Raw genomic sequence first — 18,801 nt, 5'->3', positions numbered from 1 at the left:
AATTGAGACCAATTTTAAGCAGTTGACTTAGTAAGTTTAACATTTCATTTTTTGACAAAACGTTGCTTGCTTAAAAATCTAGTCCTCCTCTTTATTTTTCAGGTAGACAGCGAACTTATTCGACAATTGAAAGTCAGGGAACAACAGAATCGTTCCGCCATTGTTATTTTGGCGCGCGCCGGGCACACAGCCAATAAAATTGCTAAGTTGACGAAACTTCCAAAAGTAATAGTTTATCGTGTTTATAAACAATTTAAGGAAGGAAATATCAATAGAAAAGATTACAAGAGTCAAAGTGATTCCAAGCGCGATCCAAAGTTTCCCGCTGGCCTCAAACGCTCGATCGAAGCTAACCTATCCACGTCCATAACAGCTCTTGAAAAGAAGCGCAGTGTGTCCCTTTCCACAGTGTCCAGAGCTATGAACAGGAACATTGGCATGAGTAGCTACGATCGACGACGCTGTCACCTCCTAAAAGCCAACGCTGAAGCAATCAGAGCCGAGAGATGCCCAAAGCTTCTGTTATTCACCAAGCATCAAGATGCAGGAAGAACTCTCGTATTTGTGGACGAGAGTTCACTGTGGACGCTGAGGCGAATCGCAAAAATTCTCGAGTGATTGCATACAACCCTTCTCACGCCGCCCTCCACAACCACACCCGTGTTTGAGACTAAGAATCCTACGTCTGTGATGCTATTTGGAGCCGTGACGAGTGATGGAAGTGTCATGGATTCACACTTCATTGAGTCTGGTTTCACTGAGTCGGCATAAAGGAATACCTGGACATTCTGAATAACTCTTTCTTACCTTGGATGGAGAAGAAATTTGGGTTTGACAATGTGGTGCTTATCCAGGATTCTGTACCATCCCATGGGTCAAAAGTAACACAGGCCTTCCTTGGTGAGAAGGTGCCATTTTTCGTGAAGGCCAATATCTGGCCCAGTAATAGCCCAGATTTCAACCTTCTCTATTACTTTCTATGGGGTGTACTTCAAGCAACGACCAATGCTTCATCACACTGGAGTGTCAACAGTTTGATGACTTGCATCGTGCGTGCGACACACAAAATCAAAACGGCGGAGGTTGCGGCAGCTGCAAAAACAAAATTCGTTCACGTGTGGAGGCAGTAATGGGCGCCATATTGAGTGATAAATGTTTTTGTTGTAATAAATGCTACATTAGAAAATTTAACCAGTTGTATGCATCGTAAAAATTGTCTCAATTTATCTACAAGATTCTGTACATATTATACACACATTTTATTTTATCAGTAAACAAAGCAGACAGATTTTCGGAATAACTGTCCCACATAATTGCCGGTGAGGGATGTGTGTGTGCGTGCGTTCGTGTGCGTGTGTGTGAGCGCGCGCTTGTGTATTTGTGTATATGCTTTTCCTCCACCACTGTTGGTCAAGCGGCGTTGGTTTGTTTACGTCCTCATAATTTAGCAGTTCGGCAAAAACCGATAGAATATGTATGTACCAGGCTTCAGCAAGTAATAACAAAAGTTGATTTGTTCGGCTAAACCCTTCAAGATAGTGCTACAGCATTGCCATAGGCCAAAAACTGAAACAAGTAAAAGATAAAAGATATACATATATTCATATTTGTATGTGTGTGTGTGAGAGAAGAGAGAGAGAGATTTTCCGGCGTTAAAATGTGTCAGCCTTTAAGAAGCAAATGCGATGTTACATACGAGCTAGTGCAAGGGAGGCTACTCTAACTGACAAGGGAAGTAACCCATACTTATGTTTGTAAAATAAACCGAAAATCTTTTAATAACAATATTCAAAATGTTTTGTTTTTGATGTTTTTGTACTTAATTTTGCTCGGCGACAGCTTCAGCGTGTTTTCATATATAAAAATGAAGTTCATTCAAAAGCAGTAAGGAGTGTTTATATTATATTATAGCTTTTTCAGGCTATCTTTTTCTTCTCTAACTAAACATACAACACAGTCTTCGCATCTCTTTTGATATTTCTTTTTCATATGTAAGAAAAAGAACAAAGAACTTGAAAAGTTGCACTGAGGATTTTATACCGCTAAAATACACAGTAACAATAACTTTCACTTGTATAAGGTAACTGAGTGTGACGTTCAAGTCTTTAAAAATTGTGATTTAATTGTTACTGCTTCCATTTTCTGGACAGGGTGACAAGGGAAATAACTCTTAGCAGCCTTTCGTCCGTCTTTACATTCTGCGTTCAAATTCTGCTGAGATCAGCTCCACCTTTCATGCTTTCGGGATCGATAAAATAAATATCAATTGAGCACTGGGGTCGATATAATTGACTAACTCCTTCCCTTCTACCTTAAATTTGAAATTAATTTTGTTTACTTTCACAGTTTGTGCACAATAGCGTCGAAACAATAAGGAAACCTTCGTGGGTACAACTTAAGAAGAGTGGTCCCGGTGCGCGCACTCGCGTACTCGCGCAGCCGCGCTAGCTAGTCATGACTAGTCGATACTTACTTTGTGGTTTTGTTTTATTTTCTTCGTTTAAAAAAATTATTTACTTTGTGTTTTTGTGTTTTATTTACTTTATTTTTTTTTTATTATTTATTTTGTGTAAAAAAATTAGTTATTTTGTCTTTTATTTACTTTGCTAGGTAGTCGTTATTGGATCGACTAGTCACGACTAGCTAACGCGAGTGCGCGCACCGGGACCACTCTTCTTAAGTAGTACCGCCTTCGTGTTAGTGTTTTTTGTTGCTTTTACTAATGTAATTTAAAGCGTTAGATAGTCCATTCAGATTCTGAATTGTCGAGAAGTATGAGTTATCCTTGATTTTGAAAGAGATGACGGGTCACAGAATTCTGTTCAGGAGAGAATCGAAACAACAACGTGCTCAATCATTTTCAAATGAACCACCGTATTTTTCAGGCATACAAGTCCAATTTTTCAAACCAAAATTTACAACCAAAAAAAAGGAAGATGTATTTAAACACGCAGGCGACTTTGGAGGACTAAATATTACAGCAGGATCTGGAAAGATTATGACGATGATTGAATGTTTACACATGTTTAGGCGGAATTCCATATAACCCCCTCGTAACTGGTTTTTTTTTTTTTTATTTTGGGAAATTTTCAGATTCACACACGGATCTCACACGATTATGAATTTTTTTTTTAACCCTCCACTACCACCACCACCATAAATCCTAAAAGTGTTGCCCTTTTTCAATTTTTTAAAATCATAGTTTAAAATAAGGACAGAATGTTTTGCTAAAATCCGATCAACAGATCACCCTTGGGTGCATCATGGGATAAAAATACTGAAAGCCATAAATACATATCAAAGTGACAAAGAAACGAGGAAGGTATCAGGTGGTCGAGCTATGTGCTAAAAACAACCGCTAAATCACCCTTAAATCACAAGCAATTTTTTTTATCTTGCATAATCGTATGAATTCCCGCGTGTAGAACACAAATTCGCAAGAATTTTCTAAAAATTCCAAACACTGAAATTTGTTATGCGGGGTTATATAGGGAACTTAAACCAGAATTAAGTCGATTTCCGTGTCAGAGAATAAGCATTTATTTCCTAAGTTAAAATTCGAAAAATTAAACTACGTTAAACAAACAAATTACAATTTTCTCAAGAAAGCCAAGAGAAAAAAAATGGGCGATCTTTCGTCTCTAGTAGACCTTTCCGTCGATTTCCGTTAAAAAATTTATTTTTTTTTACATATGGGTTTGCGGGAACTTTTGAAGTAATATACATACATATACACATACACCGTGTAAAAAATTTCAGTTATCTCTTTCTTTCACACATTACTCTGTCTCTTCACACATACTAACAGAAGCACTTCACTTACACAACATACTGTCTGTCTCCCACACCCCATCAAACACACACACACACACACATGTACATCAATGCGGTAACTTCAAAAGAACTTCCCTCGTCATACAATCGCTTTCTCTTAGTCTCTTTCGCTCTCATTACTTCAAAAGTTCCCGCAAGCCCATATGTAAAAAAAAAAAAATTTTTACGGAAATCGACGGAAAGGTCTACTAGAGACGAAAGATTGCCAAAAAATGTTTTATTTTGACACATTCTACCAGTATACGAAGTTTTAAAGTGTTTAGTTAACTAGAAATTGTCTGCCGTTCAAAAGGAAAAGATCCCACGTAACATCCCTTTGAAGTAATCGTTGCTCTTATCTTTTAACAGGTCCATCAGCTCTACACCTGGCGGTTCAGTGCGGGGCTTTTGATGCTGTTGTGTGCCTCGTTTGCAATTTTGCCCAACTCAATGCAATTGATAATAATGGCTGGACGCCAATTCACTGTGCAGCTTTCTACAACCAGGCGTCTATTCTTGAAGTGTTCCTGCGACAGGATACGGAATTTACCGAAATCCAAACTCAAGATAAGTAAGGAATTATATGCACATAAATCTTCGCCCATATGTGTGTGTGGTGCGTATATGTGTATACAACATGTACATATGTACTCACAAAATGCATATATATACTAAAATGTGTGTGTGTGTGTGTGTGTGTGTGTGTGTGTGTGTGTGTGTGTGTGTGTGTGTGTGTGTGTGTGTGTGTGCGTGCGTGCATGTGTGTGCGCGTGCGTGTGCGTGTATATGTGTATGTGTGTGTGTGTGTAAATATATACACACATAGATGTATAAACACACACACACACATATATATATATATAAATACACACACACACACATATATATACATGTACACACACACTATACATAGATATTCACGGATGTGTGTGCACATATATATCATTGTTATTATGCAAGTGTTGTGAGTCCAAAACGTTGCTTTTTTAGAAATCGAAAAAGTAGTTCCACCATTTCATTTCTTTTAATATTAGCAACAGATTCAGCTTAACAATAATACTTTGTTGGGTGCACAAAATCGTAGTTCCATGCATGTATGATAATTTCAGAAAGAAATATTTTTCCAAAACTGTCGTATGTGGGGCTTACTACACTTTTGAAAAATGCCAAACCATTGTACTACACTTTGACAATTTTCATCTGAAGCAGCTGGAGATACAATAGTTTGACCAAAAGAACTGGCTATTACAAGCAAATCAAATATTGAAAAAAATGCATTTGGCCAAATTTGGACATACAACAGTTTAACATAATAGCAACGATATGTACATATGCATTTGTAGCGTGGTTTGGCGGAGGGCTAGGAGTCTGTCCGCCCTGGGTGACGCTTTTATAGGAAGGCAATTTTGTGTCTACTGTATAAGTCTGTATAGGTTTGGGGGACCGCGGGACAGCAAACTCAAAGGCTGCCCTAGGCGGCACACTCTAGCCACGCTAGAGGGCTTATACCTTTGGTTGTCAGGGTGATCCTGGATATGATAGAGTCCCTTGATTGAATCTAGATGAAGATTTTCCTGCATGAGGCAGACTGCATCATAGATGTGCTCACATATTTTGTATAGTATGTATATGTAGTGAATCCTTCGATAAATAGCATAATATAAGGGATGAGAGCTGCACCCCTCCAGGGTTACAAACCTTTCAGCCTGTTACATATACAAATATCACATTTCCCCCTCTCCCTTTCTCCTTACCTTTTTTTGTAAACTTCTACATTATTTGTAAACTTACCTTTTAATATACCGCTTGTCTGCTGCACTTATGTCAAGGAGATATGTCGAGTAGCTGCGATCGTGTGTAGGACGGATCCAGCTATCAGCCTAGTCCATCGTGAAGATCGCCCCAGCACCTTATTTTGGTCAGGAAGGGCAGGCAGTTTTCTTCTGTCAGTGGCTATGTCATAAGGGGTTGTGTAATGGACGAGACTAAAAAGTCTAAAAACAAACACTTTCCTTCATCGACTTTTTAAAACCCCATTGAAAAAGGAAGGTGAGGGTTGAGAGGAACGTGTTGTTCCCTGGTAAATTTGTTGAAAGGTGGATAAAATGGGCGGGAATGGACCGAGTGAGTGAGCCAGTTTTAAGCTGGTGCCTGTAGGCTAAGGAGTACGGAGAGGAGCACTTGCCATGACACTCTGATGTGTAGGGTGGCTCAGTATCTGTGGGTTCTTTGATTGCCATTGGGGTTTTGTTTAAGATTCTTTTTGCAATATTTTGGTTTTATTGTTTACACGTTTCTTTGTAAATTTCCACTGTCCTTTGTCTTTGCTTTGTCCTAAATGTTTTTTAGACCCTTGTGGCCAATAAAAAATGAATTATTATTATTAGGTTGTCCAGAAAGTCTGAGCGTTTTTTAATATATAAAAAGGGATATAAATAATTGATCTTTCAATAAATTTTATTCAATGAAATAATTTCCATGACCTTTGCCAATCTAGCAGGCAATTTAAATATTCCATCAGCATAAAATTTTACTGGTTTAAAAAAAGAAATGTTATCTAGATGCATTTAGACTCCATCTAAGTCGTTAAATATTTTTCCTTGCAATGAGTTCTGTAGAGACAAAAATAAGTGGTAGTCGGATGGTGCAATATCAGGAGAATATGGTGGATGGAGTAAGGGATCCCAGCCAAGTTCATGGAACTTTGCTCGGGTAGCCAAAGACACGTGTGGTCGGGCATTTTCACTAATCCCTTCCTGATGGCAATCTCCAACCTCAATTCTTTGATCTTTTGGTTCAAATTAGCTAGCTGACGACAGTTCACATCTGAATTAATGGTCTGGTTTTGTGGGAGAAGCTCATAATAAGTAACCATAATAATGCCTTTATGATCCCATCAAACACAAAGCGTAGCTTTTTTGGCATGAATATTCGTCTTTGGTTGCTGTTTTGGGGAATCCTTCCGCAAACTCCAGGATCTTTTTCGCATTACGCTTTCGTACACAATCTATTTTTCATCTCCAGTCACAAGTTGTTTCAAAAATGACATGCGTTCATTCCATTTCATAAGCATCATCATTTCATTTCATTTGAGTTTGAGTTTGAGTCCATGCTCAGGCCAAGTCGAAGACTCCACCCTCAGAGTCTGGTGTGGTTGCCAGGTTGTATTCTCTGTTTAATTTTGACATGTGTAGGAGCGAGTTTGAGTCAGTTTGTGCTCGTTGTGTATATCCTGGGAGATGGGGTTCATCTCTAATGGTGCTTAAGTATCTATCCAGCTGCAATTTGAATGATTCCACACTGCATCCTGATAGATTTCTGACATGTACCGGAATGGAGTTGAATAGTTGTGCTCCTCGAACTAACAGACTTGACTCTCGCAGGGTTTTTGCTGCCTGGCCAGCCTTTTTGTTGATTGGTGGTAGCTGGCAGCGTCTTCCGTGGTGCAGTGAGTGGTAGGTTTCAATACCAAAGTTTGGCACCTTTTGCTCTATCATTTTCCAAATGTATATAATTCGGTATCGCTAAACTTCACAAATGTTTTTGCAAGTCTTTGCAGCATTCTCTCCTTTTTAAAAAAAGAAAAGTATTGCAATGCGAATATGAAATTTTTGGTTATCCATTTCAAATGTCAATAAAGGGTAACCGGAATGAAAGATAAATCTACTTTTAGTCAAGAACAAAGAAGAGATGCACTACTACTTCAAGCAACGCAAAAGTTTTAACCGTGTTACATGTCAGGTGTGTTCAATGAAGCGTTAAAAGATTTAGCTTAAAAACGCTCAGAACTTTCCGGACAACTTCTATTATTATTATCATCATCATCGTCATCTTCAACATCACCATTATATACTTCATATTCAACAGCCTAAAGTCTACTCCTCTCTTATTGGCGGCCACTTCCGGATGTCTGCCAACTATCACGACATTACTGAGATACAATGCCGATGTTACTGGCTGTAACCTTCGAGGCCACAACGTGATTCACACCGCTGTTATACATGGACATACTCGTATTGTTCAGTACTTCATCCGATTGGATATGAAGCTCTTACCCGTCTGGAATATACTTGTAGGTCAGTATCTAAGGGAAAGAAAACAAAAATCTTACATTAAAATTTAACAGTTACTGTCATTAATTGTGTCAATAGCAGCACCAGCACCGGCGGCGGCGGCAGCAGGAGCAGCAGCAGTAGCAGTAGTAGTAGTAGTAGTAGGGATCTTTTCGGTTTGAATGGCAGTTTTTCTAGCGGTGTCATATGAAATTGTCACCCATAATTATGACCCTAGTATCGATCTATTGCATTTCAATCTGTTTTAGGGCTAGGGTTAGAGTTAGGGTTAGTTAGGGTTGGTTAGGGTTAGGGGTAGGGGAAGGGTATCTTTTTTTCTTCAGAAATGTAAATAAACCCAATCTGTTTCTTAAACGAGGGACATTTTCATACGGCACGGAATGTTTTCACCTCAATAGACATCATTGATTGGTTGAAATTGCAGAAATTGAAGAAAAAAAACAACAAATATCTTACAAACTATAGAATTTTCTCAATAAAGCCAAGAGAAAAAGATGTTTTATAAACACATTCTACCAGTTTACGAAGTTTAAAAGTGTTTAGTTACGTGGAAATTATTTTAAAAAACTACCGGTCAAACCGAAAAGATCCAGTAGTAGTAGTAGTAGTAGTAGTAGTAGTAGATCTTTTATTCTTTTAGTTCAGTTATTTGACTGCGACCATGCTGGAGCACCGCCTTAAAGGGATTTTAGTCAAAGAAATCAACCCCAGGACTTATTCTTTGTGAGCCTGGTACTTATTCAAACGGTTTCTTTTGCCGGGTCTAGTCTTTCTCATTCGCAAAATGAGCCCCGCTTAATTTTGCTCAGATTGCTTTCAATACAAATATATGTGAAAGTGAAAGTGGTAGGACGAAACAACTGCTTCGTTGTTGAGTGACCATAGTTATCTCTCTGTACCTTTTCATTCAGAGACGGCGTTTCGTTTAGCCAGTCAGCCAATCTGTAAATAATAATAATAATAATAATAATAATAATAATAATAATTGTGTACAGTGCTCAGGTGCACTACAACTCATCTAAAGTGTATATATAATCAGGTGTAGTTTCGACGGATTTCGGGAAGCATGAGGGCCTTAAAGGATGCAGTGTCATGGCAGTCAACAACTGATGCAGGCAGTTTATTCCACGCTTCAGCAACCCTGAGCGTGAAAAAATGTTTCCGAAAGTCATGGGAGCTGTGCTGTTTTCTGACTTTGTAGGCATACCCTTTTAAAGCCTAGCCAGGCTCATGGGCCCAGTTTCCCAGTTTCTATGGCGTATGTGTTCCCCAGTTGGACGGGACGCCAGTCCATCGCAGCATTACTCATTTTTGCCAGCTGAGTGGACTGGAACAACGTGAAATGAAGTGTTTTGCTCAAGAACACAATGCGTCACCCGGTCCAGGAATCGAAACCACAATCTTACGATCATGATGCTGACACCCTAACCACTAAGTCACGCGTCTCCACTCTTGTATCTGTAACTATACAAAACTAGTTAGAAAGAGAGACATGTTGTTAAGAACAATAGATATTCTTTGGGGGCACCTGTTATCTCAATTCTAACTTTTCATGGCCTAGAAGAGGTTGGAAGGGTTAAGTAGCAAAGAAATAAATCGGTTTAGCAAAGCCATGTGTTAAATGTAACTTGCTGTCACTATTGTTTTTCTGTGAGAAAAGTACTGTTGAAATATTATGGGGAATTTGCCGATTCAGGTTGGAATCTACTCTATGCCTAAATGAAGTCACTACACTTACTATAACATCCTTTTGTACTATAGGCACAAAGCCTGAAATTTGGTGGGAGGGGCCTAATCGATTACATTGACCCCAGTGCTCAACTGGTATTTATTTTATCAACCCGAAAGGCAAGCTCAACCTCGGCAGTATTTGAACTCAGAATGTAAAGGTGGACGAATTGCTGCTCAGGGTTTTGTCCGGGTTGCTAACGACTCAGCCAGCTCGTTGCCTTTTACTGCCTTAATAATAATTCTTTCCGATATTTTGCATAAGGCCAGCAGTTTTGAGGAGAGGAAGCAAGTCGATTACATTGACCCCTAGTATTTAAGTACTTGACCGGTACTTATCAACCCCAAAAGAATGGAAGGCGAGGTCTCCTACATTTTGTTTACTCATTTATGTTTTTTTTTTTCGAGTTTGACCGAGGAGAAGAACAGGTATAGTGTTTCTTAAAAATAACATCTTGCTTTGAATTCTTCAGATATGCTTAAGTTTGAAGACATTCTAGCACAAGAAAGTGCCGTTCGCTGCATGGAGGAACTTATTTTAACAAATTCAGAATGTTGGATAAACATTTACAATTCAGGTATTTAATTCCATTTACCTTAATAGGTTTTATTTAAACTAAATGCACAAGGTTCTGTATTAACAACTTTATGAATCAATCATTTATGAAGCATTAAAATCATCAAATTCAGATAGGTAAGTCTATTTAGCTAAACAGATTTTACTTAAACTAAATACATGCGCATGATTCTGTAATAACAGTTTGTGAGCTAATCATTTCTAAAGCGCGAAAATCACACTAAAATCGCTAAATTCAGATTGGTAAACCCATTTACCTTCTTTTGAAAGTTCTCTAATTTTTAGCTGTAGGTATGCACAGAAATTTGCATGTGTGCAAATTTTTTCTCCCTTTACAAAGCATCTGTGCATCTATGAGAGTAACCGTCTTCATCCACTCGGCATCTAATGATATTCGCCATTGACTCAATAAGTTCGTTTGCCGAAATAGTTCGCATCCTCAACGCTGCATCCCAAGATTTCAACATACCCTGGCTTGGGTGGTCACATGCTATTTAACCCATACTTGGGATGCTTACAGATGCTCCCACTCTGGGTTAGAGTAGACCTGGAAACAATAGTGGCTAACAGGTGATTCCACATTCCTCAAAACCCTGAGAAAATTGAACCAGGGTTTCACTTTTAAATACAAAGATGTATAGTTATCAAAGCATATTTAACATACAGATCATACAATATCTATATAAGTAATAGGATAATATTTTCTGTTTAATTTTACATCAAGATGGAGTAACAGCTCTGGCAAACCTTTTCGATTCAACAAGCAAAGAAGTGGTGGCACTAACCTCGTCCGTACTATGTAACATGACCGAAAATGTAGAAGTTCAGAAGTTGCTGACAGACATGAATCTTGGTCCAAGTCTTGTACATTTGTTGTCGTCTCCTGTCGGTGACATACAAGCGCGGGTCTCGATCATTATATCAGACCTAGTGTCAAACATCGAATCAAATCAGAAGATATTTGCAAGACAAGGCGTCATTCCTGCGCTTATCCAACTTCTGGATTCCGATATGGAAGATGTCCTGCTGAACGCAATCAATGCTATACGAGTAATGTGTCTGAGCAGCCCTAGCAACCAAACTGAAGTTACCGAGTGTAACGGTGTAGAACCACTCGTAGACCTTTTGAGTATCAACTCAGGTGAGTTTAGTTTATTATATGTAGTTTTTAACATAATCTACAAGAAAAGATGGTGGAGAAAATGTAATGATCATGCTTTTTTCCCGCAGATATTCTTTTCTACTCAAGGCACAAGGCCCGAAATTTTGGTGGAAGGGGCCAGTCGATTAGATCGACCCCAGTACGCAACTGGTACTTAATTTATCGACCCCGAAAGGATGAAAGGCAAAGTCGACCTCGGCGGAATTTGAACTCAGAACGTAACGGCAGACGAAATACCGCTAAGATTTCGCCCGGCGTGCTAATATTTCTTATTTCTTTATTGCCTACACGGGGCTAAAAATAGAGGGGCCAAACAAGGACAGACAAGGGGATTAAATTAATTACATCGACCCCAGTGCGTAACTGGTACTTAATTTATCGACCCCGAAAGGATGAAAGGTAAAGTCGACCTCGGCGGAATTTGAACGTAACGGCAGACGAAATACCTATTTCTTTACTACCCACAAGGGGCTAAACACAGAGGGGACAAACAAGGACAGACAGACGGATTAAGTCGATTATATCGATCCCAGTGCGTAACTGATACTTATTTAATCGACCCCGAAAGGATGAAAGGCAAAGTCGACTTCAGCGGAATTTGAACTCAGAACGTAACGGCAGACGAAATGCGACTACTCATTTCGCCCAGCGTGCTAACATTTCTGCCAGCTCGTCGACTTTTTTCCCACAGATATTAACAATGGAATGATGAGGCCTGAAGTGAAATAGTTACAAATAGCTAAGATGATACGTGGTAATATGAAGTAAATTTGATTGCTATTCATTACAGTTCGAACTGCTGAGTAGAGGCTTTCTCTTTGACTCACGTTATTGTTTTTGATGTACTTATTGTTTTACTTTTTTCTTCTTGTTGAACTTATTTTTTTAATTTTATTTTTTTGTTTCATTCTTCTTCCATTAATTCAGACAATAATTTCCTTGAATCTGCCGCCGCCGCTACACTAGCAGCAATTTCATTGGGTCATTTTGAGAATCAAAACTTCATAGTTGCGGCCGGTGCAGCGGAGTAAGTAAGCTCAAATATTCTACATTATGTTATTAACAGTCGTTTCTGAACAGCATGTGGGGTGGGGTGAACCTTGCTTCCCAACCATGTTGTTTCAGGTTCAATCCCACTGTGTGACATAGAATCTTCAGCAAGTGTCTTCTACTATAGCCTCAAGACGATCAAAGCTTTGTGAGGCGGGTATTTGGTAGACGGAAGCTGAAAGAAGCCATTGACATCATTTGATGTTGTAAACGAACGGCATTCATTTCCAGTCATCCGTCAAAACCATGTCTGGCCATGGGAAAATATTACCTTGATATGATAATGATGATAATATGATAAAGACAGCATTCACCCGGGGTGGGTTGAGCTGACTTCATTCATCCTCAATGCTGCATCTCTCACAAACGCCGACCAGGCCTGGCGATTTGAGGCTAACGACCGCGTGATCTCCAACCACTCCTTATTCCAGCGGCGAACGCCATAGATATGGGGGCCTAAGTTGGGTTCCAGATCAGCCTTGACTGTCATCGGCCAGGGTTTTTCGTTGTCCACCACATCGCTTTCGCCAACCCTGAAGGGGAGCTGGGGCAATTGCTTCGTAGATGAATTCTCCTGGTTGACGACGGAGGGCATGACCCAGCCAACGCAGACGTTTTGTTAGGATGACTTGTTGGAGGGAGGTGATTTTGCACTGGTGTCGCACCGAATTGTTGGAGACAAAGTGATGCCATCGGACACGGATGATGCGGCGTAGGCAGATATGGGTTGGCAACAGGAAAGGCATCTGGCTGTAGAAGATCTGCCTGAAATAATTCTTACTGACCAACGCAAACATAGAGAAGTAGAAATTGAAATGATGATTTTGTGAGTGTGTGTGTGTGTTCAAAACATTTACACAAACAGGCAGCTCACCCGTGAGGGTACTTGGCTTTTCCAGCAACTTAGCCTCGCTGTCATCTATGGTAATGCTGCAAGCGTGCTGGCTTGCTTCCATGGGTTACCTTGTGGTGTGCGACTAATTGAAGCATTTGGTGCTGTATTGGTGCTTTTCTTTTTCTCCTTCTCCCTTTTTTTGGTTTCTTTTTCCTTGTTTTTCTTTTGTTAAATAAATTCCTGTTCACTATTTTGAATAAAAGATAATTGCTGAAAAAAAAAATGAACAATTTCCAGCGGAGAATTTTTTTAAATGGTGGTGGTGGTAATGTTGTTGTTGTTGTTGCTATTGCTGTTGTTGTTGTTGCTATTGCTGTTGTTGTTGTTGCTGTTCTGGCTGTACTTTCATTTAATTCACATATTAAATACTCTTTAAAAATTAACAGACCACTGGTGAATCTTACTCGAAGTCGGAACGTTGTGCTACAAGTGAAAGGAGCCAGAGCAATCGAAGCTCTTGCCGAGAAGAACCCGAATAACCAAAGTGTGTTTCTTAAACTGGGTGCAGCAGAAGCACTTGCTCAACTTCTTAAGGTGAATTTCAATAAACCTGTTTCCCTCTTTTGTAGAAATTTTTCATTTTCTTTATATCTTAACTTTAACGTTTTACCTATAATTAATGCGAAGAGCTGGCAAAATCGTTAGACCATCAAGCGAAATAACTTGCAGTATTTGTTCCAGCTCTTTACATTCTGAGACAAATTCTCACCAAAATCAACTTTGCTGTTTATTCCTCAATAAAATAAAGTACAAGTTAGGTACTAGAGTCGATAGTATTGATTAACTCGCTTCCCCTCAAAACTGCTGGCTTTGTGCTTAAATCAGGGCTTAATTTATTGAACTTGGATTGATTACTGTCAATGTGGACCATATTATCTACATTACCATTATATCTAATTCTCTGTCCTCGGAGTCTTTTTTCAGTCTGTTAATGGTGCAATGGTGTTAATTTTTTTTTTCTTTTATTATTTTGGTAGGGAGGACGTTTTGTAGTATTGCTTCTAACTGTTTATGCTCAGAGTTCAAATAATACCTTTGCTTTCATCTACTCAAGGGTCAATAAAATAAAATACCAGTCAAGTACTGATGTCACTGGTCTCAAATAGTCCCCCACCACCAAAAAGTTGCTAACCTTGTGCCTAATCAGAAACCATTATTTAGCTCCAGGAAAGTCAGTGAGCTGGTAGACTCATTAGTATAAGGCAGTGAGGTGGCAGAAACGTTAGTAGGCCGGTTGAAATGCTTAGCGGTATTTTGTCTGTCGTTACGTTGTGAGTTCAAATTCCGCCAAGGTCGACTTGGCCTTTCATCCTTTCGGGGTCGATAAATTAAGTACCAGTTACGCACTGGGGTCGATGTAATCGATTTAATACCTATGTCTGTCCTTGTTTGTCCCCTCTGTGTTTAGCCCCTTGTGGGTAATAAAGAAATAGGTATTTTGTCTATCTTTACGTTGTGAGTTCAAATTCTGCCGAGGTCGACTTTGCCTTTCATCCTTTCAGGGTCGATAAATTAAGTACCAGTTACGCACTGGGGTCGATGTAATCGACTTAATCTCTTTGTCTGTCCTTGTTTGTTCCCTCTACGTTTAGCCCCTTGTGGGCAATAAAGAAATAAGAATCATTAATTAGCATGCTGGGCAAGATGCTTAGAGGCGTTTCTTCCATCTTAACATTCTGAATTCAAATGCTGTCAAGGTTGACTTTGCCTTTCATCTTTTTGAGGGTCAATGAATTAAATACTAGTTGAGCACTGGGGCCAATGTAATCAACTAGCCCCTCCCCAGAAATTTCAGACTTTGTACCTATAGTAGAAAGAATTATTTAACTCAATATTAAAAACTGAGTAAGCAAACATATGCTAAAAGGCACTGCAGCTTTGAGAACTACAGAATCTAATGTTCTGATGCAAGCATGGACAACGTTCGTTTGAGAAGCTTGCCACGTGAGGCACACAACTAGACAAAATTCAAAGTAATATTTCATTAAGCATGCCATTCAGAAAGTTTAACAGACTGCATGCCAAAGTTTCACGTTTTGTAATTTAAGACCATAAGGTATGAACTGAGAAAGATCTAACTATTATTTCTAGCACTTGATCAACTGTCTACTATCTAGAAGCTTTCTTTTACTTATTTCTTTAAGTATCTCAAAAGCTGCAAGCTGACAGAATCATTAGCATGCCATACAAAATCTTTGCGGCATTTCGTCTGCTTTTACGTTCAGGGTTCACATTCCACCAAGGTCAACTTTGCTTTCATCTTTACAGGGTTGATAAAAGAAGTACCAGCTGAGCATTGGGGTCAATGTTCTTGACTTACCCCTCCCCCCAAATTGCGGGCCTTGTGCATAAATTTAGAACCATTTCTCTAAGAATCTTAAATTTCATGTCTATATTACTCCCATTGATATAAAGTTAAAGGTATTTAGAGGAATGAAGATGGATATTTTTAAAAGTCATGTTTTGCACAGAAAAGTCATTCCAATTGGAAATTTCACTCAGGTTGCAGAAATGGCTCACTATGACAGTAATTAAAACCATCAACCATGTTTCATTTGTTCCAAGAAAAATTTTAAATCTCATTTTCTTTTTCTGCTTAGAGTATCAATGGCAATGAAAGAGAGCAAGGTGCCTGTGCCCTCTGGGCTTTGGCAGGTCATACACGTCCTCAACAGAAGATAATTGCAGAAACCATTGGCATTTCCAATATAATTAAGATGTTACTTGAAAACAAATCAGAGAAATTACTTTTAGTCGGTAAGTTTAGAATCAATTTATCTTTTAACTGTTTCAGTCTTTGTTCTGTGACCATACTGGGGCACTACCTTGTCAGACTGTCCAACCATGCCAGCATCAAAAACAAACGTTAACCGATGATGATGATGATATATATATATATATATATAGTGTATATATCTATATATATAAAACTCAACTTGTGTGTCTGTGTGTTTAATTTCCCGGCACATCTCCTCCTAGCCAACAAATCGTAGAACCACCAAAAATGGGTCACTTAAAGTTTAGGCGAATGAAAATTGAACCGCGCTATTTCTGTTCCGAAATTCATCTCGCAAGTGCAAAAATCGATAATGTGTTTGTTTAGGCCTTATCCCATGTATTGAATAGTGAACTTTACTCAGTTACATTCTGATTTCAAATTCCGCCGAGCTCGGCTTTCCTTTTCATCATTTCAGGGTCGATTAAAAACTGTACCAGTTGCACTCTGGGGGTCGACATAATCGACTTAATCCTTTTGTCTGTCATTCTTTGTCTTCCGAGGGGAGAGAGAGAGAGAGGGAGAGTGACAGAGAGAGAGGGAGAGGGACAGAGAGAGAGTGGGGGACAGAGAGTGAGAGACAGAGAGAGTGAGAGAGAGAGTGAGAAAGACAGAATGAGAGAGAGAGTGAGAGAGAAAGAGTGAAATAGAGAGTTAGAGAGATAGTGAGAGAGTGAGATAGAGAATGAGAGAGAAAACCAGGTAATACTGCTAGTATATATATATATATATATATATATATTATATATAATATATATATATATATATACACATACATACATAGGCACAGGAGTAACTGTGTGGTAGGTAGCCTGCTTACCAATCACATGGTTCCGGATTCAGTCCTGCTGCACGGCACCTTGAGCAAGTGTCTTCTACTATATATGTATGTGTACATATATATATATTGTTACGGTTTAGCTGGTGCATTTCCCGGTGACCCACATTGGAATTATGGTTCCGGCATGTCTGGGCGAAATGTGACAGTCTTTTGTCTAATGGAGGACTAATGGGTTTTGGAATGACCTGTGACCTCGTGCGGCTGAGAAGAGGGTCAGGAGAATGTGAGAGAGAGTAAGACAGATTAAGGGCTGAGAGCAAATAGAGATAGAGTGTAAGAGAAAAGGGACAGATAGAGAGGAAGAGTCTGGCAGGCGATAGCGATAGAGTAAGAGCAGAGGGCAAATAGAAAGGATAAGCAGTAAGGGACAGATTGAGGATATAGATAGAGTATAAGGACAAGGGACAGTTAGAGAGGGTATGAGCGGTACAGAGGGAGATGAGGGAGTGGAAGAAGCACGGAGACGAAGTGAGGTCTTGGCAGTCGTTGAGCGGTCGTCGAGGAACACAGACGGATCTTGGAGTTGGAGTCGGTCGTCGAAGAAGGACAGTCGGATTCTGGAAATCAGAGCGAGTAGGTGGAAACTTAGGAGCAAGCAAGTTGGGATGCAGGAGTTTGGCAGGCTGGATTTAGCAGTATTGAGGGATGAGTGCAGAATGGGACACTGGCGATTCAGTTAGGAATTAAGGTATGTGATTTGTGTATTGAACAGTGAAGAGAAAGAAGAGAGAAAAAGAAGGACTCTGTCGATGTAGTCGATAAAGAACATTGTGAATTGAGTAAAGGACTTGTTGAATTGTAACGTGAATTGTTGTGATACGAACATTGTATAATGTATCGAAGTGTTCTGATTGGACTGTGACGTATCGTGAACATTATTTGATCTGGACTTGTTGTGTCGTTACTGAACACTGTTATATTGTTACATGCATGTTGTTAAATGCTTTGATCTGTTGTATGATGTATTGATTTGTTGTTTGCCTTAAATGCTTTGATGTTGTAACAATTGTAATTGTCGTATAAACTGTTGTTTGAATATAAGCCAGTGTTGCCAGTTGTTGCCTTGCCTCTTTGGGTTGTATCTCGGGTTGTGCCTCTGTATCTCTGTGCTGTTGAGGTTGTGTCAGTATCTATCTGTATCTCCTCTCTCCGCCTCTTTGGGTTCCGTGGCGGAACTTGTGTGAGCCGTTCGGGACGGGCGACGACAGGTGATTCCGTAACAATATATATACATACAATTCAAACATATAAGGGATGGCTATAATAATATATATATACATAATATATATATATATATATATATATATATATTATATATATATATATATATATAATATATATATATATATATATATATATATATATATATATATGTGTATGTATATGATAGGCTTCATTCAGTTTCTATCTACTAAATCCACTCATAAAGCTTTGGTTGGCCCCAAGGCTATAATAGAAAACACTTGCCCATAGTGCTAGGCAGAGGGACTGAACCCAGAACCATGTGGTTGGGAAGTAAGCTTCTTACCACACACCATGCCTACACCTAAGTTGGTCTCCTTTATGATTTTCATGAAATTTCTTACATATTAACAACAAACTGAACTGAATTTTATTGAATTTTTCTTTGAGGTTGCCTCTCGGCCATTGGACTGGTCAAAGAAGATCTTGTTAATCAAAGCAACATGGTTAAAGCAGATGCATTGCAACAGCTAGTTCGGCTTCTCAACGGGAACCATCTTTCTCAACAAGTTACCACAATGGTAGTGAAAGTTCTGGGAGTGCTGTGTATTGGTAAGATGCTAGAAATTTATCTAAATACAAATTTCAGTTACATTCAATCACAAGAAGTAATTCCTAAGCCATATTTTTTTTTCTCTTAAGAA

At 39.1% G+C, this 18,801-nt stretch overlaps 1 protein-coding gene across 2 annotated transcripts in view; it reads left to right on the top strand.

The window, feature by feature from the left end:
* LOC115216261 (ankyrin and armadillo repeat-containing protein-like) overlaps positions 1-18,801 on the top strand; it is a 56,336-nt gene that overhangs the window by 26,872 nt on the left and 10,663 nt on the right. For both annotated transcript variants that reach the window (XM_029785460.2, XM_036506841.1), the window contains exons 9-16: positions 4,183-4,384; positions 7,681-7,889; positions 10,088-10,192; positions 10,916-11,332; positions 12,281-12,380; positions 13,685-13,832; positions 15,899-16,055; positions 18,548-18,709. In XM_029785460.2, coding sequence (XP_029641320.1) covers positions 4,183-4,384; positions 7,681-7,889; positions 10,088-10,192; positions 10,916-11,332; positions 12,281-12,380; positions 13,685-13,832; positions 15,899-16,055; positions 18,548-18,709 — 1,500 coding nt within the window. The remainder of the gene's footprint in view (positions 1-4,182; positions 4,385-7,680; positions 7,890-10,087; positions 10,193-10,915; positions 11,333-12,280; positions 12,381-13,684; positions 13,833-15,898; positions 16,056-18,547; positions 18,710-18,801) is intronic.

Source organism: Octopus sinensis, linkage group LG10 (assembly GCF_006345805.1).
Source record: "Octopus sinensis linkage group LG10, ASM634580v1, whole genome shotgun sequence".
Lineage (NCBI taxonomy): Eukaryota > Metazoa > Mollusca > Cephalopoda > Octopoda > Octopodidae > Octopus > Octopus sinensis.
Note: the sequence above shows the minus strand (reverse complement) of the source record. Positions and strands in the feature narration are given on the sequence as shown.